General features: G+C 47.0%; 1 protein-coding gene and 1 non-coding gene across 4 annotated transcripts; both read right to left on the reverse strand.

Moving 5' to 3' along the window:
* Positions 1 to 1,270: 1,270 nt before the first annotated feature.
* CD8A (CD8 subunit alpha) lies at positions 1,271 to 21,917 on the reverse strand. Of its 3 annotated transcripts, none has more exons than XR_008379516.1 (7): positions 7,197 to 7,442; positions 6,729 to 7,100; positions 6,103 to 6,213; positions 5,803 to 5,913; positions 5,435 to 5,465; positions 1,751 to 2,717; positions 1,271 to 1,634 (listed from the first exon to the last, which is right to left on the reverse strand). XR_008379516.1 is itself a non-coding variant. In XM_053588100.1 (7 exons), the coding sequence occupies exons 2-7, from the start codon at positions 7,243 to 7,245 to the stop codon at positions 2,666 to 2,668; spliced, it is 726 nt and encodes a 241-aa protein (XP_053444075.1). In that variant the 5' UTR covers positions 7,246 to 7,270; positions 21,898 to 21,917; the 3' UTR covers positions 1,271 to 2,665. The 3 variants fall into 3 exon arrangements, 1 of the variants encoding a protein (XP_053444075.1); XR_008379515.1 differs by having other exon boundaries at positions 1,271 to 1,638; XM_053588100.1 differs by adding an exon at positions 21,898 to 21,917 and having other exon boundaries at positions 1,271 to 2,717; positions 7,197 to 7,270.
* Positions 11,758 to 11,864, reverse strand: LOC128585111 (U6 spliceosomal RNA). Its single transcript, XR_008379857.1, has one exon. It is a non-coding gene; the product is annotated as a U6 spliceosomal RNA (small nuclear RNA).
* Positions 21,918 to 23,561: the final 1,644 nt, after the last annotated feature.

Consider the following 23,561-nt stretch of genomic DNA (forward strand, 5'->3'; position numbering starts at 1 on the left):
AGGTGCTCCATGGCCATCTTCACAAGTTTGACCTGTTGTGGGGTGCTCCTCCTCACCCTTCCTAGGGATTCCAGAGACAACCCAGAGCTCAGACTCTACTTTCACAAGAGGGTCAAAAATTGGGACCCTACGCTCGGCGCCAGCCACATACACCAGAGCTGGCAGGTTCGAATCCAGCCTGGGCTTGCCAAACAACAATGAAAACTACAACCAAAAAATAGCCGGGCATTGTGGCGGGCACTTGTAGTCCCAGCTACTTTGGAGGCTGAGGCAAGAGAATCGCTTAAGCCAGGAGTTGGAGGTTGCCATGAGCTGTGATGCCATGGCACTCTACCCAGGGCAACGGCTTGAGGCTCTGTTTCCAAAAAAAAAAATTGGCACCCTCACACTCACTGGCTCATACTTATAATACTAGCACTCTGGGCAGTCAGGTGGGAGGATCACGTAAGCTCAGGAATTAAAGACCAGCCTGAGCAAGAGCAAGACCCTGTCTCTACTAAAAACAAAAAATTAGCCATTGGGATGGGCACCTGTAGTCCTAGTTACTAGGGAGGCTGAGGCAGGAAGATCACTTGAACTCAGGAGTTCAAGGTTGCTGTGAGCTAGGCTGATGCCATGGCATTCTAGCCTGGGCAACAGAGTGAGACTGTCTCAAAAACAAACAGCAACAAAAAACTGGCATCCTCGCCGAGCTGGTCCTCGGTAGCCCCTAGGGTACCTCCTGGCTCTGATCTGCTGAGAGGGTTCAGGGAGAAGGCGGCATAGGAAGTTTCTCAGCTTTCTCTTCTGCCTTCTCTGCTTTTCTGTTCTCAAAGTATCTTTGTTTTATAAACTAAAGAAGTGAAAGACAGGTATCTGGAGGACTGGTAGTTTCTGTTTTTCACTTGCTGGTTGTATGAGTGTGTCCACTCTATGATGCCATCGACCTGTACACTTTTGCACTTTTTGGTATATATATTTTACTTCAACAAGATGAAGATTTTGTAATTTATTATGAGAGAAATACAATCACATCTGTTACCAAGAAAGAACAAAAGGAAGGAAGGTGATGGAGGAAGCGGCTAATCTGTTTTGAGTGGATGTGAAAATGGAGGGGTCAGAACGTGGGGACTGGCCCAGTAATTTTACTTTTTGGTATGTTTCCTAAAGAAACAAAGATGTGTGCAGAATTTTAGTAGTGTCATTACAGCGGTGGATAAGTTGGAAACAAATGCCAGTTAATAGTTAAATAAGTCATGGCACAACCAAAAATGGAATGCAATATAGCCATTAAAAAGAGGGTACTATAAATGTTTATTCATTCAAGTTACTTATAAAGACATAGTACAATCGCATTTTTAAAAACTAACCACATATTTTATATAATATGCATAAAAAGTACCCAGGGAGAATGTACACCATAATATTAACAGGGAATTATACCTGAGCTAAAGAATTATAGGCAATTCTCATTTCCTTATCTATTTAAGCTTTTTTCTCTCAATAATCAGGCTTCACTTGTGCAACACTGTAAGAGAGGAAATGTGCATTTGGGGAAACAGTTTTGGCTTTTGGCCTCCTCACGAGATCGGCATCATTCCCACGTCTGCTGGTGAAACGGAGGCCAGGGCCGTGCTGGCAGCTCTCCAACAATTCTATCTTTACAAAACGTAAAAAGTCATCAGTGATTCCAGGAGCACGTTCAAATCTGGTATCTCAAATGTTGAGATTCCAGAGGTTCTCTGCTCAACTTAACTGATGCTCAGATTACCTTTGTAAAGGGGCAGCCTCTTCTCTTTGACAGGTCCCCCTGCAAGGCTGGGGCTGGGAGAGCAATCTTGCCTCTATGGAGGGAAGATTTTTCACATTGTCTTTAAAGATGGAGGGATGTATTTTCCAGGATTCAGTTCACCCCTATACTTTATTTTAGGAATTCATATTATCTATAGAATTTCACACTGGATTATAAAAAAGTCTGACGTTGTTCATCTATGTTACAGAACTCTGTCAAAGGCAGAAGTTCTCTTGTTTTATTTCATTATCTCCGCTAGTCTCTGGGTACAGTAATCGGTGTATCATAGGTGCTCAAGAAATACTTGTTCCTTTGGAGTTTGAGATACAAGTGCGCACACTCTCTCTCTGTCTCTCTCTCTCTCACACACACACATACAGAGACAGACAGGCCTTCGGAAGAATGTACGGAGTGAAGGAAGTAGACCTCAGGTGGGAGGTAAGGTTTCTCTGGCTCCAACCTTAATTTGCTGTATGACTCCAATTAAGCTGTTCCCATTCCTGGGGTTTAGCCTCTCCCCTTGTAAAATAGATGATGAAGAGGTTCAGACTGACTGTATGCCCTAGCCACCTTCAGCTCTGTCAGCATGATTCTGAGAACGAAACTCTCAAGTAGCTCTGGGGGGCCCCTTTCCGCCCTTTACCCCAATATGTGTGCACAACAATATTGTGGCCCTTGCAATGTACCAGAGATGTTACATGATTCTGTTCTTCATTTAAACATTTAAAGAAAAAGTAACCCTTCCTACCCCACCCCAACTAAAATAATAATCACCACCAACATGAATGAATGAATGAACACATAAGGAAAACTGGAAAAAATAGAAGAGAAAGACTTGCTTCCCTTATAAGGAGAAATCTCAGTTTGACGTCGTGTAGTGGCTGTCACACAGGGTTAAACATATCTCTCTGCAGGGCTTGGCTTGCCTCCCGTCCTGACCATTGGCCTGAAAGAGAAGCAAGCAACCATAGATGTGGGGATAGCCCCTTTCCAGCCCCTATGTGCAGCATCCATCCGGGCCAAACCCCCAACCGCCTGCTTTTGAGAAGTCTGAGAACCTGTCCCTGGGGCACAGCATGGGACTAGGTGAATGACTTCAACAACTCTGCTGAGGTCCTTACTAGCACCATCTGGTTTAATTCTCACAGCAGCCTTAGGAGGTAAGCATGGAGCTTGAGAGGTTAGAGGGGTTGAATGTGCCTGAGGTCACACAACTAGGTGGCGGAGCCAGGAACTGAGCAGAGTTTATCTAGCTTCTTGGAGTGCCTGGAAGTGAGAGGTTGAGACTGACAACCAAAAGTCAACAGCTGACCTGATTCTCAGCCCTGGAGGGTCACTGAAAGAGAGGAGGATGTGACAGCAAATCACCACCATCAACCAAGTGGAGCTGCTTTGTCTATGTGTGTCCCTTTGAAAACACAAACTTGATACTATGCTAAAAATGTGTGGTAATTCAGTACTGGGCTAGCTCCTCCTAAATAGGCTAATTCATCATGAGTGCCACGTCTACCCTCAGTCCTCCAAAACTTCTCTATTGAAACTGTGCTGACCACCATCATTCAGTATATGAACTCCCAGGTGTGTGAATTCCTCAGATATGTTTAATCCACAAAGCTTTGTATTTTAAGGCAAAGTTTTATTCTCAGTTATTTATCTCAAAATGAGAGTTTTCAGGGCGGCGCCTGTGGCTCAAGGAGTAGGGCGCTGGTCCCATATGCCGGAGGTGGCGGGTTCAAACCCAGCCTCGGCCAAAAACCACAAAAAAAAAAAAAAAAAAAAAATGAGAGTTTTCAGAAAACAGGTTAAGAGATGATTCTCTTGCAAAAGCTTCCAACTACACCCCAGGTAATGAAAATGCTAAAAATCTTGCCTTTTTTAAATTTTTTTGAGGAAGCGTCTCAGCCTGTCTCTCTGAGTAGAGTGCAGTGGCATCATCACAGCTTACTGCAACCTCAAACTCCTGGGCTCAAGTGATCCTCCTGCCTCAGCCTCCCAAGTAACTGGAACTACAAGCGCCCACCATAACCCCAGCTATTTTTTTAGAGATGGGGTCTTGCTCTTGCTGGGGCTGGTCTCAAACTCCTGAGCTCAGGCAATCTGCCCACTTCGACCTCCCAAAGTGCTAGGATTACAGGCCTGAGCCACCGTGCCTGGCACTTCTCTTAAGTTAAAGTCTTTATCTCTGTTGTATAGCAACTATAACATATGCCACAAAGGGATGTAAAATGCAACCCCCACAGATAAAATTTGAACTGTTTTTATCTACTGAAAGGAACTGTCATATATACTTGGTTATCTTTAACATCCTCCACCCCAGCCGCTGGGCACAGGAAGGAACCTGAGTTTTGGATAGAAGTTACAGGCCTGCGACTTGCTGGTAGTATGGCCTGGATGGATCAATGAATGTCCTAAGCCTCAGTATACTTATCTGTAAAATGGAGGTCACAGTAATTGCTTTAAAGGTTGTTATGAAACTTGACACACATAAATCAAGTAACTCGTGTAAGCTTTCATCAAATGGTTATTTTTTATTGATAATCTGGGTATAATTGTGCCTTTGCCACCTTAAGTAGGTTTCCTAGTTTCCTTGTGACCTGTGAAAAGGGTCAGTAGTATCTACCACACAAGGTTGCTATGAGGATTAAGAGAGATCCAAGTCCAACCCTTATCATGGTGGCTGGCTAAAGCAGGCATTTGTTAGATGCTACCATAGGGCTGCCTCAGCCTGAAGGTGAAGGAAAGAGGAGGCTGAGGCCTCTCTTAACAGTGTGGGTCTTTTTTCTGATCGTTTCATAATGATCATGGACTGGAATTGAAGGGGCAGTCGCTTGAGCTGCCAGATAGCTAATTGTCCCTGCCTCTTGTTTCCCTTTTTTCTGCCCTAGTCCTTGGCAGCAAATCAAGGCCCTACATGGATAGAGGGAAATTAGGAACTGAGGCCATTATCTATTTGGTTAAGGTGATAAAAGATTGGTTTGCCCTCAAAAAACTAGACCAGGCAAGTAGGAAAAATAAAATGATTTTCTTAAGAAAATAATAAAATGCAGCCAGGTACAGTGGCTCATGCCTTTAATCCCAGTACTTGGGAAGCCGAGGCAGGTGGATTGCCTAAACTCACAGGTTCAAGACCAGCCTGAGCCAGAGTGAGACCTCATCTCTAAAACTAGCCTGGCATTGTGGCAGGCACCGGTAGTCCCAGCTATTTGGGAAGCTGAGGCAAGAGAATCACTTAAGCCCAAGAGTTTGAGGTTGCTGTGAGCTATGACACCATGATACTCTACCAAGGGTGACAAAGCAAGACTCTGTCTCAAAAAAAAAAAGAAAAGAAAAGAAATCCATATGGAATCATTCAAATAAATACCTTTGAGGAGGTAGGATGAATGGGGGGAATCCTCAGATGGGGTTTTTGGTGCTAGACAAGACTGAGATTTACTGAAGTCACACTGCTCTCCCCTCTAGCACAACCTGCCCCTCCATTTTCTCAAGAATGCATGAGGCCTTGCCAGCCTTCTGCCTCTCTCTTTTCCAGGACTAGCTGACTCTGGCCTAGGACTCCACTGCAAGACCTCTCTCTGGGGAAAGTTCCCACCATCTGTGAGGGGGGAGCCAGGACCCTGGCCAAGGGATGCCCAGGGTGGGCGGCCCAGAGTTTAAGGGACTCACCTGGGACATTTGCAAACACGTCTTCTGGTCCCTGAATAATGAAAAAGAAGGAAAAGTGAGCATACACCCCCACACACACACAATTTCTCCTTCCCTTTTCTTTGAGGATTATATCTCTGGAGAACCCAGGTTAGGGTTTCTTTTCCATCCCTCTTTCAGGCATCAATTTAAAAACCATGGCAAATACAGATGTGGCTGAACATGGGGAACCTGCTGACTGGAGCTAGCTCTGCCTGGGTCCCAAAGCTGGATGGGGGAGGGGGGAACTCATGGGGGGGAGGGGCAGGGGGAGAGACCCTCCGGAGGGGGAGCCGCCAAGGTCGTGAGCAGCGCCTAGATGGGATTAGGACAGACTCCTCAGGACTTACTGTGGTTGTAGATAATCGTAATGACCAGTGACAGGAGAAGGACCCCGCAGGTTCCGGCCAAGGGCGCCCAGATGTAGACATCACACGCCAAGTCCAGACCCCTCGTGTCCACTGACAACGCCGAAGACGCCAGCATTCAGGAGCAGGCTCCCCAGCTCCCGCCATCCCAGCACACCTCTCCACCCCATCTCGGTCTCCACACCACTTAACCCTCGGCTCTCTTCCCAGTTTCAGGGCTGCCGGTGGCAGCGGCTCTCCCCGCGGTCTGTGCGGCTTCTAGCCTGGCCCTGCCCGCCTCACCTGCGCTGCCCGCTGCGGGCCGGCACGCGTCTGGGTGCGGGGACCTGTGCTGCGACGAGGTGGTGGACGCCGGCGTGGGTGGTCGCGGCGCTGGCGTAGTGGTGGGCTTTGCTGCAGGGGCAATAGACCGCGATCGGGGACCAGGCTGGGGTTGTGAACGCGCCCCAGCCCCGGCCCACGTGCCTTTCTTGACCTGAGGGTGGTTCCCGGGTACGCGCGGACCCCTTGCCGCCGGGCGCGGTGGCCTGGGTTGAGGCTCAGCCCCGCGCAAGCGGCGCTCCCGACCCCAGCGAGGGGCCCGCTGCGCTCCACCCGCCTCTCCCGGGGCTGAACCAGCAACCCCGTAAACTCAGGCTGACATCTGCATTTTACCGACGAGCAAATGGAGGTGCAGAGAATTTAAGTAATTTGCCCACAATCACACAAGCACCCGAACTGGAGCCCTGATCGCTCAGACGTAGAAAGCCATCTCCAGTCTAACACAGCCGCACTTCAGTTTGCCCGTCTGTAAAATAGGAACAGCACCTAACTACTGAGCGCTCTGACAGGCTTGAAAGTGAGGCGTTCGTGCAGGTTGAGGTGACCCCAAGCCCCACCCGGGGAGGTGCCGCGCCCTGCGCTCAGACCTGGCAGGAAAACCGGCAGGAAGGGGCTGAAGTACAGTATGGAGTTGCTCAGGACCGAGCAGAAATAGTAGCCTTGGTCCTCCTCGCGGAAGCGGCTCAGGGTAAGGCTGAAGTAGCCGTTCCCCATGTTCTTGCCCGAGAACTGGTTGGGGTCCAGATGGTCGGCCTTCTTGTCCCCGCGTTGGCTTTGGGAGATATACAGGAGGAAGGTGGGGCTCGCGGCTGAGCCCGGCGGCTGGTAGAGCCACGAGCAGCTGGATCCCGACGTTTGCAGCAGCACCTGGCAACGCAGCTCCACTGACTCGCCCAGGTTCCAGGTCCGATCCCGCGGCGACACCCGGAATTGGCTCGGCCGGAACGCCGCGACGGCATCTGCAGGCAGCAGGCAGCGAGGCTGAGCCGGAGTCCCGCGCCACCTCCCCCGACTCCCGACCGGACCCCCTGCTTTCCCCGACGGCGCAAACTCACCGAGCAGCAGGGCCAGCCGCAGGAGTAAGGCGGCTACCGGCAGGGCCATGGCGCACTCCCGGGGCGCTGCTCAGCTGGGACGCAAGGGGCGAGGGGAGAACTCACTGAAGCGGGTGGGGCGTGGAAGTGGGCGGAGGTTGGGGGAAAGTGGCGTCCTCCGGCTGGCCACAGAGCCTGATTTCCTGTCTGAAGGATGTGATATCACCCGAAGCCCCCGCGGAGGAGGACCTGAAGAGACGCCCTCCTTTTCGCGGTTGTCTCCTTCCAGCCCTGTTAAGATGCTGAGGGCCATGAATGGGGCTATCAAGGCAGCCTTGCCCAGCAGCGGGGGGCAGTTGAAAACTGCAGATTTGGGAATGAAGAAAAGGGGGCTTGGAAATGGCGCTTGGAAACAGCTGTCTTGTGGGAATGGCAGAGAGAGAGGTCAAGAAGTGAGGATGAGAGTGGGCAGGAAAGGAGAGGCGTGTCCCTTCCTTTGCCCTCACCCGAAGCGTCCTTGCAATGTCACCCTGAGCTTTTTGCAAAATGGGCATTGAGTGCTGAAAAGGAAGAGAGGAATTAGTGACCTGCCCACTTCTTGGGAGCTCTGGCAGGACAGCCCAAGTGTTTGCAGTCCACCGAGGAAGGGCCCTCTCCCTCTCCCCAGGGAGACTGCCACAGCACTTGGAGCAGCCAGGCCTTGAGTAGAGCTGGCAGTGATCTGCTGACTGGGGGCTTTTGCCCGGCAGCTAGACTCACGGACAATTTCATCCCTTCTTGGGGCTATTGCAACAGCCTCTACACCAGTCTATCTCTTAACCAGTCATCCAGCCATCTTGCTATGAAAATTATTCTCATAAAGATTGGCAGTGTCACTCCTGCAGCTTCCCATGACCTGCACTTCTGCATGGAAACTCAGACCTCTGGCTCAATTTACCAGCCCTTGGGTGCTGGCTCCTCCAGCCTCTGCCCCCAGGCTCCCGCTCTGCCTTTCCCATGCACCTGCAGCTGCATTCTTCCAGGCCTGAAGTTATCTAAAACCCTGTGTTTTCAGGCTCTTACATTGACTGTCCCTCTGCCTGGAATGCCCTAGAGCCAGCTCCTGTGCTTCCTGACTTGGACCTCAGTTCTTTCATGCCCAGCCTTCTGGGTGATCTTCAGGAGTGAGAGCTGGGTGAGTAGTTGGGTGGAGGCAGTTTATGTCTTCTATCCCTGGCATAACACATACGTTTTATGCCTTCCCTTCGTTTTTTTTTTGTTTTTTTTTTTTAGAGATACGGTCCTGATATATTGATCGGGTTGGACTGGAACACCTGATCTCAAACAGTCCTCCTGCCTTAGCCTCTGGAGTAGCTGGGGATACAGGAGGACCCTTCTGTTTTGTTTGTTGCTGTCCTGAAACCTTCCAACCCCAGTGGTGTGACTTCTTCCCATTTCTTCAGAGTTCCCTTGTCTTTTCATTTTGAATCTCATGGTGTACCTCACACTGCTGCTTGATTCTACAAGCCACCTGCCATTCTCTGTTCCATGTGTCTGCCCCACATGTGAGTTCTGCTGGCAAGGACTGTGCCCCAGACTTCTTGCTGTGTTCCCCACCCCCAGATGTCACATCACTCGTGGGCTGAAGGCCCATGAACAGAGCTATCATTCTGTGTTTGCTGAACTGCACTCCCTTGTTGGGGTCCAAACTTAAGTGCTGGATGGGCTTTTTAAAAAAATTATGTTGATTATGCCTCCCTTAAAGTATTCAAGGTGCTTATTGCAATGTAAAATCTTATATTTAGAAAAGGTTTTAAACGTGTCTTTTAAATGGCAAGAGAACAATATATTCTCACAAAACTTCAGAAAGTACAAAAACATGCATAAAAGGTTTGCTTTTTCAATTCTCCTCACCATCGTCTATTCTCCAGAGAAAACCACCATTACAGTTGCGTGTCTAGATAATATCTGCACATAAACAGATGTTTATACATCATTTCAGGCACATGGGACTCTATTATGTATATATGTTTTGCAACCTACCTTTCTTATGTAACAGAAGAGAAAGCTTTCATCGTAGACCCAGCCCATTCTTTACAAATGAGTGCATTTTATATGGATGTTCCATAATTTAATCCTCCTACTCATGGACATTTAGGCAGTTTCTCATTACTGCAGTTACTAGCAAGGCTGTGGTAGTTACACTGTATCTGTATCAGTGAGGACTTGGGCTAGTACCTGTAGCAATTTCAAATGGAAGATGAGTGAGTTGGGGAAGGAGAAACTTTTAGATGAGTGAGTTAGGGAAGGAGAAACTTTTAGATGAGTGAGTTGGGGAAGGAGAAACTTTTACAATCATGGTTATGACAGACATGTAAATGTATGTGTGGGGGTACATGTGTCCCTAGCTGTGTAAACCTAGTGCCATCACCTAACTTACATGAATGAGGGGAACAACAAAAGAGCCAAATCCAGACAGGCCATTGACATGGCAACCCTCATTTATATGGCCGTTTTCCATTTTGCTTGGTTGCCACTCACATTAGAGGGAATGTCAGATGGCCCTGCCAGCCAAAGCTACAATGAAGAGAGTGGTAAAGAGGATGGCTAGATGGGAAAGCATGCCTCCCCAGGTAGAGAAAGCATTAGAGGGGGCCAGAGTCAACCTCTAGATATTTGGATCTTAAAAACTAAGCCCCTAAATATGATGATGGCCAGATTTGGGGGTATACCGCTTGAAAATACAATAGTTCCATCTCAGTCTCCCAAGTGAGCTGTAGCTGGCTTGGGGGCCTTCCAGTCTTGTAGCAAAGAACATCAGCCATACGGGTGGCAGCCCCTTTGAACAGAGCACCATGGGGGCTTGGAGGTGGGGGGGGGGCGGGACAAGGCAACATGTCAAACCCACCAAGGAGGCTTTGTGACCCCAATGATATTTTTCACAGAATGTGTGGTGGATTCTCAATGTAACCACAACGACATCCGCCCTGTAGCAGGGGGAAGAGCAAATGTGATTGCACGAATCTGGAGATGCTTGCTTTTTGTAGGCCAGGTGTGCTGGGTTGGACCTACTCATCACTGCCAGGTAAGCTCCTGTGCCCACACCGCAGCACTCACAGGATGGGGTGAAGAAATGGGAATGACTACACCCTGTTAAGCAAGCCCCTTATTTTAAAAAATATCAAGAGAGGGAAAAAGAGAGATAATAATTGGCTTCTATGCTGAATTTAAACAAGTTTTTGGATTGGTGCCTGTAGCTCAGTGGCTAGGGTGCCAGCCACATACACCAGAGCTAGCAGGTTCAAGCCCAGCCTGGGCCTACCAAACAACAATGACAACTGCAACCAAAAATAAATAAAAATGTCCGGGTGTTGTGGTGGGCGTCTGTAGTCCCAGCTACTTGGGAGGCTGAGGCAAGAGAGAATCGCTTAAGCCCAAGAGTTTGAGGTTCCTGTGAGCTGTGACACCACGGCACTCTACCCAGGGCAACACAGAGAGACTCTGTCCCCCAAAAAATTAAATTAAATTAAAAATAAACAGCTTTTAGTTTTTCTCAAAGTGTTTGTTCTTAAAATACGGAAATAAAATAATTCTAATTTACATTAATTAAGGACATTCAAAATGTGTAACTGGCCAGAGTGATAGTAGGAAACTCATCAGAGTTCTGTGGCACAGTGCCTAAGACACAGACTACAAGGACAGCCTGGAATCATGGCTGTAAAGTTGCCTGCTGTGTCCCTTTGCCAGTTCAATCAACAGAGATGTTACTGGTCTCCTTGGAAGGAGTTAGCTTGTTTGGGGCTAGAAGGCCTTTGAAACTCTGGACTTATTAGGGCTTTGCTTTACCTTAATCACAAATAGCTGTTAATTCTACCTCATTTCTGCCATTTTTACTTCCTCTACCCTAGGATGCCCAAGTTCATCTAGGCTGCTCTCATCTCTTGCCTAGACATTTTTTTTTTTTTTTGAGACAGAGTCTCATTACGTGGCCCTCAGTAGAGTGCCATGCCACAGCTCACAGCAACCTCAAATTCTTGGGCTCAAGTGATTCTCTTGTTTCAGCCTCCCAAGTAGCTGGGACTTCAGGCACCTGCCACAATGCCTGGCTATTTTTTGTTGCATTTGTCATTGTTGTTTAGCAGGCCCGGGCTGGGCTTAAACTCGCCAGCTCCGGTGTATGTGGCCAGCACCCTACTCACTGAGCTATGGGCACCGAGCCTCTTGCCTAGATTTTTGTAGTATCTCCTAACTGGTCACCCTACTTCTGCTCCAGTCCCTTCTTGTGAAAATCTTGCCACCCCACCCTGCTTCAACCCACAGGGGATTTCTGTGGCCCTAGGAGCTCACCCTCTCCACTGTTCTATGCTCGACATATCTCTGTTTCTCAAATAGTTCCTACTTCCTTATGCCTCAGTACCACTGAACATGCTACCCCAGCCTGGAATGTTCCCTCCTCTGCTCTCTGCTTAGCAAACTCTTCCTTGAGACCCACTCAAACATCTTTTTTCTGTGGGTTTCCGTCCCTCTCCCACTCTCTGTATTTTTTTATTTTTGATGTCTTACTGGAACCCAAAAAGAAATAGGAATGTCTCACACAACAGCAAAAATTATGGAACGCTTTACGAATTTGCACGTCATCCTTGCGCAGGGGCCGTGCTAATCTTCTCTGTATCCTTCCAATTTTAGTACATGTGCTGCCGAAGTGAGCACCCCTGTCCCACTCTCATTCCCAGGCAACATGGACCACATCCTTCTCTGTGTCATCTGGGCCTTGGGTATCCCTAGACTGGAGCACCATTGTTTGTTTTCTTGTCCAGCCTGACTATCAGATCTTTGGTCCCACATGGAAAAAGTTTTGTCTCATTCATGTTTACAGCAGAGTGTCAGACAGAAGGCTCAGCAAACAATTGTTCTGTAAAAGCTAAATGAAGGCAGAAGTAGGGCAGGGCAGACCAGAGGAAGCAGAGACAGTTATTTCAGGTAAGAGTGATCAAGAAAGGCTTTACATGTAGTTGGATTTGAAGATAAGGAAAGAATTAGGAGAGAGGTTGGTTAGAATAAGGCATTTGGTTTCTGGTCAAGACTTTGCTGGTACCATGCCTTAACACATGTTCTTGGTGCAGTTCAAAATAGAAGGGGAAGAGGAACAGGGAGTAGGCAGAGACATTCAAAAGCAAAGTAAACATCTTTAAGGATGTGGTGGTACAGCAGGGCTTAGATCAGAGGCTGGGTTACTGAGTCTATTCTTGAGCAGACCATTGTTGACTATGGGTGTTTTGGTTTTTTTTCCTTTTTTTGAGACAGAGTTTCACTTTGTCACCCTCAGTAGAGTGCTGTAGTATCGTAGTTCACAGCAACCTCAAACTCTTGGACTAAAGTCATTCTCTTGCTTTAGCCTCCCAAGTAGCTGGGACTATAGGCACCCACTACAACACCTGGCTTTTTTTTTTTTTTTTAGAGATAAGGTCTTACTCTGGCTCAGGCTGGTATCCAACCTGTGAGCTCAGGCAGTCCACCTGCCTCAGCCTCCCAAGTGCTGGGATTACAGGTGTGAGCCACCACACCCACCGTTGGCTCTGGATCTTGAGGGTGTGTTCTCAATGTAGAGACACCAAGAGTTTGACTCCTTCAGCTAGCAACGTGCTTCATCTATGAAAGGAGGCTAGAGTAGGCTCTTTGCTTGAAACAGAGTATTGGATCTGGATTTCTCTTGGTTGAAAGGCTGGAGCGCAGAGCTGCCAGAGTAAGGTCTGGTTCTGACTGGGGGCTCTAGAAAGCTTTTGGCTATTAAGAAAACCAGGAGAAGAGAGAGTAAAGAGAGAAAGAGATTTTTACAAATTCCTATTCAAGACAACCCTATGCACACACTCAAAATTCAAAATGTATGTAAGAAAGACTCAAAATTAGAATATGAATTCACTCCTGAAGACATGTAAATTATGGCACAATCTGAAAGAATTTAAAATAAAAAGAACAAGAATGTATAGAAAATGCAGAAATTAAGAACAGTTGAAGATGATAAGTACTGAGCATACTGGATATGAACACTTCTGGATATAAGCTAAAATATGCTCTAAGTTGGACATAGTTGAAGGGATAATTAGTGAACTGGAGGCTAGCATTGAGGAATTCACAGATAATGCAACATGTGGAAAGAAAAACAGAGTAATTTGAAAAATCTGTGGATTAGCACTGTGAAATGTTTAATAGATTTCAGAAAGGGGAGGAAAAAGGAAATAGGAAGAGAGAATATTGGAAGAGATCTTGGCTGAAAATTTTTCATAATTAAAGACACAAGTCCTCAGATAAAAAATGTTTTCAGAGGATAGGATAGTATGGGACAAATAAAAATATATCCATCTCTGTACATATATCAAAGTGAACCACAAGACATCAAGAGCAAAAAGAGGAAGACATTCCAGAAAGCTAGGACAATGTTTGGAATATGTTTGGGGAATCCTTAGTTGCAGTTTGGATGGGGCAGAGAGCCTAAGAAGCTGAACTGTAATAGGGAAAACCTGGCACATTTTGTATTGACTCTGGCTGTGTCATTCAGTGCTGACATATGCTTGCTGTAAAGTTGGTTTGGGTCAAATTGTCTCAGATCTTTAATCTCAAAGCATTGAAACAAAGTGTCCTGAATGCAACTGGAGAGCCAGGATTTGAGTTCAAGAAAAGGGTCAAGGCTAGGAATGCAGCCCTGGGAAGGAGGTGATAATTTAAATTGTGAGAGCAGATGTCATTGCAAAGGAAGGAGGAGCAGAAAGCCAGTAACGAAAATGGATATGGAAGCTTCAAGGAAAGCTCCCATTGAAAGGGAGGGAAGAAAACATTGGCACAAGATAAGGTAGCGCAGGAAATTCAAAGCAAGTCTTGAGGAGGTGGAGAAACTTCAAGGGCGAGGTGGGCGGGCAGGTTTGGGCTATAAAGGAAGCGTGGAGAGGGCACTCAGGCCGTGGCAGGAAGAGATTTTAAGCACATGTCTGTTGCTGGCCAATTATGAGGACATCCCCTCCCACCTATTTGTCATCTGTGATGATGATACGATAAGGAAGACTCTGGGGTAAGAAGGAAGGCGAACAATACAGAGTGGGACGGGTGAGGTGGGGATTTGTGGAGGGTAATGTTGATGAACGGATGGTGCCTTCTGGACTTCATTTACTGTTTATTTAAATGTTCATTTAAAAGCTAGACATGGTGGCTCACGCCTGTAATCCCAGCACCCTGGGAGGCCAAGGAGGGTGGAGCTCAGGAGTTCACATCCTGCCTGAGCAAGAGTGAGACCCCATCTCTAAAAAATAGCCAGCATCAGCTTGGCTCCCATAGCTCAGTTGTTAGGGTGCTGGCCACATACACCGGGGTGGTGGGTTCGAACTCAGTCCGGACCTCCTAAACAACAATGACAACTGCAACAAAAAAATAGCGGGTGTCGTGGTGGGTGCCTATAGTCCCAGCTACTTGAGAGGCGGAGGCAAGAGAATCTCTTGAGCCCAAGAGTTTGAGGTTGCTGTGAGTGTGATGCCATGGTACTCTACCAAGGGCAACATAGTGAGACTCTGTCACAAAAAAAAAAAAAAAAATAGCCAGCATTGTGGCAGCACCTGTCATCCCAGCTAGCTCAGAGGCTGAGCAAGAGGATTGCTTGAACCCAAAGAGTTTGAGGTTGCTGTGAGCTATGATGCAATGGCACTCTACCCAAGGGAATGAGTAAGAGTGTCTCAAAAAAATGTTCATTTAAATGTTTTTGCTATTCTTCTTTTAAGATTTGAAAACATTTGAACACAGAAAAATACTTCAAATAATATAAAACACCAACATGCCCACTCCGCACAACTTATGTGTTACCCTTTTTGTCATATTTCCTTCAGATGAACATTATAGATACAATTGTACCTTCCCAAGGCCCACCAGCCTCCTTGCCAAACATGAAATTTGGAATGTTTCTCATTAATTATGAGAGGATGTTAAATTTCCTACTCTTTTATTTGGCAGTATTTTTATTTCTATTGATCAAATGAACTAAATCTTTAGCTCCAAGTTTGGGGTTTTTTTACAATTTTTGGCTAGGGCCGGGTTTGAACCCACTACCTCCAGTATATGGGGCTGTGCCCTACTTCTTTGAGCCACAGGCACTGCCCTTAGCTCCAAGGTTTTGATGAAAATGAAGTTTAAAACCTATGATAATATAATAAAAGACATCTCATCAAAATATTGTTTGTATTGAAATGTGTTTTGGAACTAAATTACAAGTATTTCAATGGAGAAGGTGGAATAGGACTCAGAAAATTCAAAGAGAAAAAAGAATGATTAAGAATTTCCCACAGTTAGGCTCAGCACCCGTAGCACAGTGGTTACAGCACCAGCCACACGTACAGAGGCTCGTGTGTTAGAGCCCGACCTGGGCCAGCTAAATGACAATGACAACTGCAAAATAGCCAGGCGGACCCCTGTAGTCCCAGCTACTTGGGAGGCAGAGGCAAGAGAATCACTTAAGCCCAAGAGTTTGAGGTTGCTGTGGGCTGTGATGCCACAGCACTCTACTGAAGGTGACATAGTAAGATTCTGTCTCAAAAAAATTATTTTTTTCCAAAAAGTTAAAAAGAACTTGTTCTTATATTTTTAAAATGGATGTTGGTTAAAATAAAATCAACATATTTTTCATATGCTATTAGAAACAATGAAAAAGAGTACTTCAAAGGTTTTGTTGTTGTTGTTCTTGTTGTTTTGAGATAGGATCTCAAGGTGTCACCCTGGGTAGAGTGCCGTGGCATCATAGCTCATAACAACCTCCAACTCTTGGGCTCAAGTGGTCCTCTTGCCTCAGTTTTTCTGTTTTTAGTAGAGATGGGGGGTCTTACTTTTGCTTAGGCTGGTCTTGAACTCATGAACTCAAGTAATCCATCCGCCTCAGTCTCCCAGAGTACTAGGAATACAAGAGTGAGCCACCGCACAGCCTATTTTATTTTAAAATATTGATGTTTACATTAGAAATTATATCCTTTACAGAATAAGGAAATAAGTGAAGGAGGTCAGGTGCAGTGACTCATGCCTGTAATTCTAGCACTTTGGGAGGCCAAGGCAGAATTACTTGAGACTGACAGTTCTAGACCAGCCCATATAGCAAAATGAGTTATACAAAAAAATGTTTAAAAATATCTGAAGCTGGTGGCGTACTAAAGATAAAAAAAAAAAATAGCTGAAGGTGGTGGTATGCTGACATGCCACCATAGTCCTAGCTGCGTAGGAAGCTGAGGCAAGAGCATTGCTTGAACCTAGGGGCTTGAGGCTGCAGGAAGCTATACTCATGAGACTGCACTCCAGCCTGGGCAACAGAGTGAGATCTTTTCTAAAAAAAAAAAAAAAGGGAAGGAGTACAGCTATTTTATAGCAGCATATTCACGATAGTTAAAATGTGGAAGCAACTCAAGTATTCATTCATGGTGAATGGATAAACAAAAAGGGGACCTCGGGCTGGGCATGGTGGTTCATGCCTGTAATCTCAGCACTCTGGGAAGCCGAGGCAGGTGGATTGCCTGAGCTCACAGGTTCAAGACCAGCTCTGAGCTAGAGAGAGACACTGTCCCTAAAAATAGCTGGGCATTGTGGCTGGCACCTGTAGTCCCAGCTACTTGAGAGGCTGAGGCAAGAGGATCCCTTGAGCCCAAGAATTTGAGGTTGCTGTGAGCTGTGACGCCATGGCATTCTACCAAGGGTGACAAAGTAAGACTCTGTCTCAAAAAAAAATTTTTTATTTTTTTTTTTTGTAGAGACAGAGTCTCACTGTACCGCCCTCGGTAGAGTGCCACGGTGTCACCCAGCTCACAGCAACCTCCAACTCCTGGGCCTAGGCGATTCTCCTGCCTCAGCCTCCCAAGTAGCTGGGACTACAGGTGCCCGCCACAACACCCGGCTATTTTTTTGTTGCAGTTTGGCCGGGGCCGGGTTTGAACCCGCGACCCTCGGTATATGGGGCCGGCGCCCTGCTCACTGAGCCACAGGCACCGCCCAAAATTTTTTTTTTTTTATTTTAAAAAACAAGCAAATAAACAAATTGTATATTTACAATGGAATATTATTCAGCCTTAAAAAGGAAGGAAATTCTGAATTCTGACACAACATGGATAGACTTTGAGGATAATATACTTCATGAATTAAGCCAGTTACAAAAAGACAAATACTATATGATTCTACTTATCTGATACTAGAGTAGTCAAAATCATAGACAGAAAGTAGAATGGTGGTTGCCTGGGACTGGGAAGAGGAAGAAATGACAGTAACTGCTTAACAAGTGCAGAGTTTCAATTTTGCAATATGAAAAGAGTTCTAGAGACAGATGGTGATGATAGTTGCACAAGATGAATGTGGTTTTTTGTTGTCTCTCTCTTTTTTTTTTTTGCAGTTTTTGGCTGGGGCTGGGTTCGATCCCACCACCTCTGGTATATGGGGCCAGCGCCCCACTCCTTTGAGCCACAGGTGCCGCCCTGTCCCTTTTTTTTTTAAATCCCAGTTACCCTGGGGTTGAGTGCAGTGTTGTCATAGCTCACAGTAACCTTCAACTCTTGGGCTCAAGCAGTCCTCTTGCTTCAACCTCCCGAGTAGTTGGGACTACAGGTGCATGCCACAACACCCGGCTATTTTTAGAGATGGGTCTCAGGGTCCCACTCTTGCTCAGGCTGGTCTCCAACTCCTGAGTTCAAGCAATCTGCCTGCCTTGGTCTCCCAGAGTGCTAGGATTACAGGCGTGAGCCACCATGTCAGGCCATAAAAAAAGTTAAAAAAAAAAAAAAAAAACTAGTAAAGGAGTATGTAATATTTTACATTTTAGGGGGATACAAAGAACAATAATGTTTAATGGCAACTTCCACTATTTACCAGTTCCTCTGTTGATGGACCTTTTGGCTATTTATGACTTTTTTTTTTTTTTTTTTGTAGAGACAGAGTCTCGCTTTACCGCCCTCGGTAGAGTGCCGTAGTGTCACAGCTCACAGCAACCTCCAGCTCTTGGGCTTAGGTGATTCTCTTGCCTCAGCCTCCCAAGCAGCTGGGACTACAGACGCCCACCACAACGGGCTAGCTATTTGTGGCTTTTGTCATTATAAACAACACTACAGTAAACATCTTTCCTAGCATTCAAGCACAAGATGTTTTCTAAAGCATTGTCCCACAAAAGGAATGATTTGAGAAGTATGCCGACCTTGTAAGGAATGACTGATTTGAAGGATGTGCCCCACAGCTTTTGAAACATTTTTCTCCAAAGTGGTGGTGCCAGTTTATGCTCACGTCAGTGGTGAGAAGTTTCCATTTACCCACATCTCTGTTAATTCTTGGTTTTGTCAGTCTTTCGATTCTACCAGCCTCATGAGTGTGAGTTAGTATCTCACTTCTGTATAAACCTGCAACTCCCTTCTCAGGTGAGGCTGAGCATCCTGCCGCGAGGTTGCTGCATGGGCAGCTTTCCTTTTCTGCATGTGTCCAGTCCGTAGCCTTGGCCCACTGCCCTGATGGGCATTAACTATGTTTAAGTAACTTTTGTATACCAGGTATGCCTGCCTTCCAGAGCTCATATCACTTAATCACTTAAAATAGGAATTTTGTTGGTGCTTAGAGAACCTGATTTATTTTATTTTTATTTATATTTATATATTTTGAGACAGAGTCTCAAGCTGTTGCCTTGGGTAGAGTGTGGTAGTGTCATAGCTCACAACAACCTCCAAATCCTGGGCTCAAGTTTTCTGTTTTTAGTAGAGATGGGGGTCACGCTTTTTGCTCAGGCTAGTCTTGAACTTGTGAGCTCAACCTGTCCACCCGCCTCGGCCTCCCAGAGTGTTAGGATTACAAGCATGAGCCACCAGTGCCTGGCAGAACCTGATTTCTTTTTAACCAATTATACACTACTAATCGCACAACCAAAGGAGGCTTTGCTTCTTCTTTTTGTTCAGAAGATGTCCTGAATGCTGTTGTAGTCAGAGTAAAGGCTCTGCCAGAAAACATCATAAGGCAAAATAAAATGCATCCCAAAGGCTCATTGCTTTCCTTTTCTTTTTTACTGTTTCTCGTACCTCTGTGTGTGTGTGTGTGTGTGTGTGAGAGAGAGAGAGAGAGAATTTGTTATCTTGAAACAAATTTAAGTTTACCAAAAATAGAAACGTAAAAAGTCAGTGGAAATTATTCTTTTCACATAAGATGGTTAAGTCTTCCTTTGGGCACTGGCCAAGGATCCATGAAGTAACCTCAACTCAACCATAAAGCTTTTCACTCCCACGTTTTAAAAACCGTGACCTTGCTGGTGGCAAGCCCGCTGTGTGACTTTCTGAGTGCATCTGAGCGATTCTCTTCAGTTACCGGTGAGACAGCTGTGGAAGCTGGAGGGGCAGCGATGGAAACATTGCCAGGGGAGGAAGACTGTTTCCACCCGCTAACTACAGGCCCTAACTCCTGAAGCCGGTGACCCATTTATAGGACTTTCCTTCACTAGGAAGGGGGAGGGGAGGAGGTGCTGACGGGGAAAGAGGTAGCAGAAAAGAGCTGCCAGAAAAGAGCTGCGAAGGTTAAGAAGAAAGGGAAGCCAAGGACTTTCCCCTCCCTTCCCCCTAGCTCTTGCCTGTCAGCGCCTGGGTCTTTCTCTCCCCGGTAGAGCAGTAGAGAGGATTTCTCAGGAGGGTTTGCACATTCCCAATATAGAGGAAAAAGAGGCAAGCTGCTCCCTCCACACCTCAGACACGGAGGTCACCTGTCCTTCAGAAATGTGACTGCGTGTGCCCAGAAGCAGAACCACGCTATGGGACCGCCCCTGCGCCCCACAGTCAGCTTCTTACTTGGAGGCTAGAGAATGCTGTTCCCCATGCGGGCGTGCTAGGGACAGGAGCTCGGTGGAGCTGGGGTGTGGGTGGGGTTTGCAGTCGTCGTCCGGCCTCGTGGCCTGCCACCCCTCCCCCAGCACCAGTTTCTATTCTGCAGGTCCCAGCGCTGCGGGGCACCCAAGCAATGGGGACAGACAAGGAGACACGTGATGCCACTATGAGGGAGCCAGGGTGTGGTGGGTGCCGCTGGAGGAGCCCGGCCGAGGGTGTCATCGGAGGAATTGGGAGAAGGACCCTGGGAGACCAGGGCGGCTGTCCCTGTCTCAGACGAAGACTCGGTGTGGCAGAAGCAGGGGCTGGGTGGTGGGGTGGGGGCAGTCCAGTCTGGAGGCAGAAGGGAGCAAAGGCGCCTGGCCGGGAACAGCAGCAGTGTGCTTGGGGAACCGGGCACCTGCCAGACCGCCAGAGGCAGGGTCTGCTGGTGAGGAGGTGGGGCCGCTTCACGGCGCTTGCACGCCCTCCTCTCCTCGCTTGCTCATTCAGCCCAAGGCCCTGGGACACCCTTGGCAGAGCTGTCAAGATCCATTCATCCAGAGCCTAGGCTGCCCCCTCGTCCTCCCTCCCCGCCACTTCTCACGCGAATTCATTTTTCTGCGCACAGTGAGTCCCTGAGCCGAGGAGGCCAACACATTTCCCAGTTGCCCCAGGAGACAGCGCGCCTAGCTAGGTCAGGTCCCGGGCGTAGGCAGCGAGTGGCTCCGAGTCAGTGACTGGGGGTCCGGCGTGGGCAGGGAGAGGGCCGAGGAGGGATTTAGAATCCAGACGTGGAAGCGAACTCAGAAAAGATCCGGTCCAACACAGTTATTTTGCAGAGCAAGAAAAACAGAGGCCCAAGGATGGTGAGTATCGTCCTCCAGGTAACTCAGGAGGCCCCGACTGAGCTGCGACTAAGTGCAGGGACTCTCCCTACCACGCCTCGAATAAAACCAAATGCTCCGTCTTTCCAGCAGGGGACGATGTTACCTGGGCGGGCGGTGGGCAGGAGGGAGCAACTCGGAACGCAGCCTGCACTTGGCCTCAAGCAAAAATACAGCAGGGGCACGCTCCTGCCCAGCCGCCCTCATCTTCACCTCAGCCCTCCATAGCCTCGCTGCCCGCTGGGGCAACGGCTCTCGCCGCTGTCACGATCCCCTGCCCTGTCCCATAACAGACCTCTTAGAACCCTACTTTGCTTTGGAGACCGAGGTTATTACTAGATTTAGCTCGGCATGAACTGCTGGTCAATGAAAGAATTTCTGGCCCAAGACAGAGCGAGGAGATAATGTGGGTGGGCCCCTGACCTCTCGCATCTCTCACTTTCTACCAATTGCTGAGGAGCCCCCTATGCAATACATCTGTCCTTAGAAATGGCTAGAATGTCAAATTTTAATTTGGGTAGAAGTCCCTAAGTTGGAAAACTTCTGTACTCTAGGCCAAACTGGGAGTTCTCCCAACTCTCCCTTCAATTGTCAAAAAAAATGAAAAGGGGCTTAGTTACAAAACTAAAAAAAAAGAGACCGCAGTGGAGATCCCAGGCGGTCCTGGGCCCCGAGGGCAGGGGAGAGGGGTGGGTGAGTGGGTGGCGGCTGGGGCCCATGGCTGGGACAGCTGGGCTAGCTCCTTGCTCATTCGAAACTGCAGGCCCCCCCCCCCCCGCAAGGGGGTAGTGGGCCTGGGAGCAGGAGGAGGCGAGCACCCGGCAGGAAGGGGACGGGCTTGGGAGATGGGGTGTCCTGGGGCAGGTAGAGTTTGGGGCCCGTGGGGTACTGGTGCAAAGAATCAGGTCGCGGGCTGGCCATGCGCACTCTTGGCTCGGACGTGGCTGGGACAGGGGAAAGCCTCGGAAAACCAAGGTGGAGGTTACCAGAGCCCAGGTCCCTCTGAGGTTCTTTTGGTCTACTCACCGATTTCACTACCACTTTGGGATGTGGAAGGTCCTCTCTTCCACCGCCTCTGGAGGTGTTTGGAACCAGAGCTCCTTGGTCAAAGCATCGGTGGCTGCTGTCAGCCACTAATAAGGCCTTGGGCCCAGCCTGTTTCTGCTCCTGGTGATGGGAATCTTTGTTTCCTTGTTGTCCTCTGGAGTCCCAGCCGATTAGACCTGCCAATGACAACTAGAAGGGGGCTGGGCTGCGCATTGAATTCGGAACTTCAAATCCCTAAGTCCCTCTCTGCCCCAGATGTATACTTAATATTTAAATTGACAGTTTTGCCTTGTTACCTAGTTTAAAAGAATTTTGGAAAGTATAAACCAAAAAGAAAAGAAAAATAAATTGCCCATAGTGCCAATATAAGACTATGATCACTCTTAACATGTTGGTGTATTTATTTGCTTTTTTGGTCTTTATTTTTTTTGTTTTTGTTTTTTTTTGCTCTTATCCCATACTTATGTATTTTTAGTTTTTTTTTTTTCCATCATGGTCATCATATTTTCCGTTGAGATTTCCAGCCTGCTTTTAATGTTTTTTCAAATTTTAAATTAAATTTTGGGGGTGGCGCCTGTGGCTCAAAGGAGTAGGGCACCAGACCCATATACCGGAGGTGGTGGGTTCAAACCCAGCCCCCGGCCAAAAACTGCAAAAAAAAAAAAAAAACTGAGGCAGGAGGATCCCTTGAGCTCAAGAGCTGGAGATTACTGTGAGCTATGATGTCATAGCACTCTACACAGGGTGACAGCTTGAGACTCTGTCTCAAAAAAAAAAAATTAAAATTTGGGCTTGGTGCCTGTAGCACAGTGGCTAGGGTGCCAGCCACATACACCTGAGCTGGTGGTTCGAATCCATCGCAGGCTTGCCAAACAACAATGACAACTACAACCAAAAAATAGCTGTATGTTGTGGTGGGCGCTTGTAGTCCCAGCTAGGGCAAGGGAAGGCTGAGGCAAGGCAATCGCTGAAACCCCAAAAGTTTGAGGTTGCTGTGAACTATGACGCCATGGCACTCTACCCAGGGTGACAACTTGAGACTCTGTCTCAAAAAAATAAATAAAATAAATAAATAAATTTCGGCCAATTTATTTTATATTACATATAATGTGTATTTCATGAATTGCACTCGATATCTGCATAATATTTTGCTAAGGTAGTTGGGCATTTATGTCTTGTCTACATTCTCATTATGATAATGATTTCTAAATGGTATGCAATTTTAATTTTTCTTTCTTAGTTACTTTAAGAGTTCTTAAAAAGTGATTACAATTTTTCAAGTGGATAGATTGTTTTTTCTCTTTTCCCTTTGTTTAGTATTATATTTTCAATAGTTTATATTTTATATATTTAAAGTGATATTATGAAGTATAAGAACCACATGGCTGTTAAAATGATAAACATTGGCATGAATTTTTTTTAATGCACTTTGAATTATTTTCTTGGTGGGAAATGGCCTTTAATGCCAACTGGGCCTTTTAAGGATTTGACAAATATATACTATTGGCTGTTACATGAAAAGTTCCTCTTTTCCTAAACCCTGGTCGGCACTAGAAATTAAATATATATACCCACATACAGTGAGTCTGCACTTAACATTGTTGCTAGGTTCTTGGAAACTGCAGCTTTAAGCAAAATGAGGT

Source organism: Nycticebus coucang, chromosome 4 (assembly GCF_027406575.1).
Source record: "Nycticebus coucang isolate mNycCou1 chromosome 4, mNycCou1.pri, whole genome shotgun sequence".
Classification (NCBI taxonomy): Eukaryota; Metazoa; Chordata; class Mammalia; order Primates; family Lorisidae; genus Nycticebus; species Nycticebus coucang.

Coding starts and splice junctions, on each gene's coding strand:
- CD8A (XM_053588100.1), bottom strand. CDS start 7,245: ATGGCCCTGCCGGTAGCCGCCTTACTCCTGCGGCTGGCCCTGCTGCTC. Junction 6,214..6,728: donor CCTGCCGGTTTTCCTGCCAG/GTCTGAGCGCAG, acceptor TTGCCCCTGCAG/CAAAGCCCACCACTACGCCA. Junction 2,718..5,434: donor CGTGTTTGCAAATGTCCCAG/GTGAGTCCCTTA, acceptor CTTCTCTTTCAG/GCCAATGGTCAGGACGGGAG.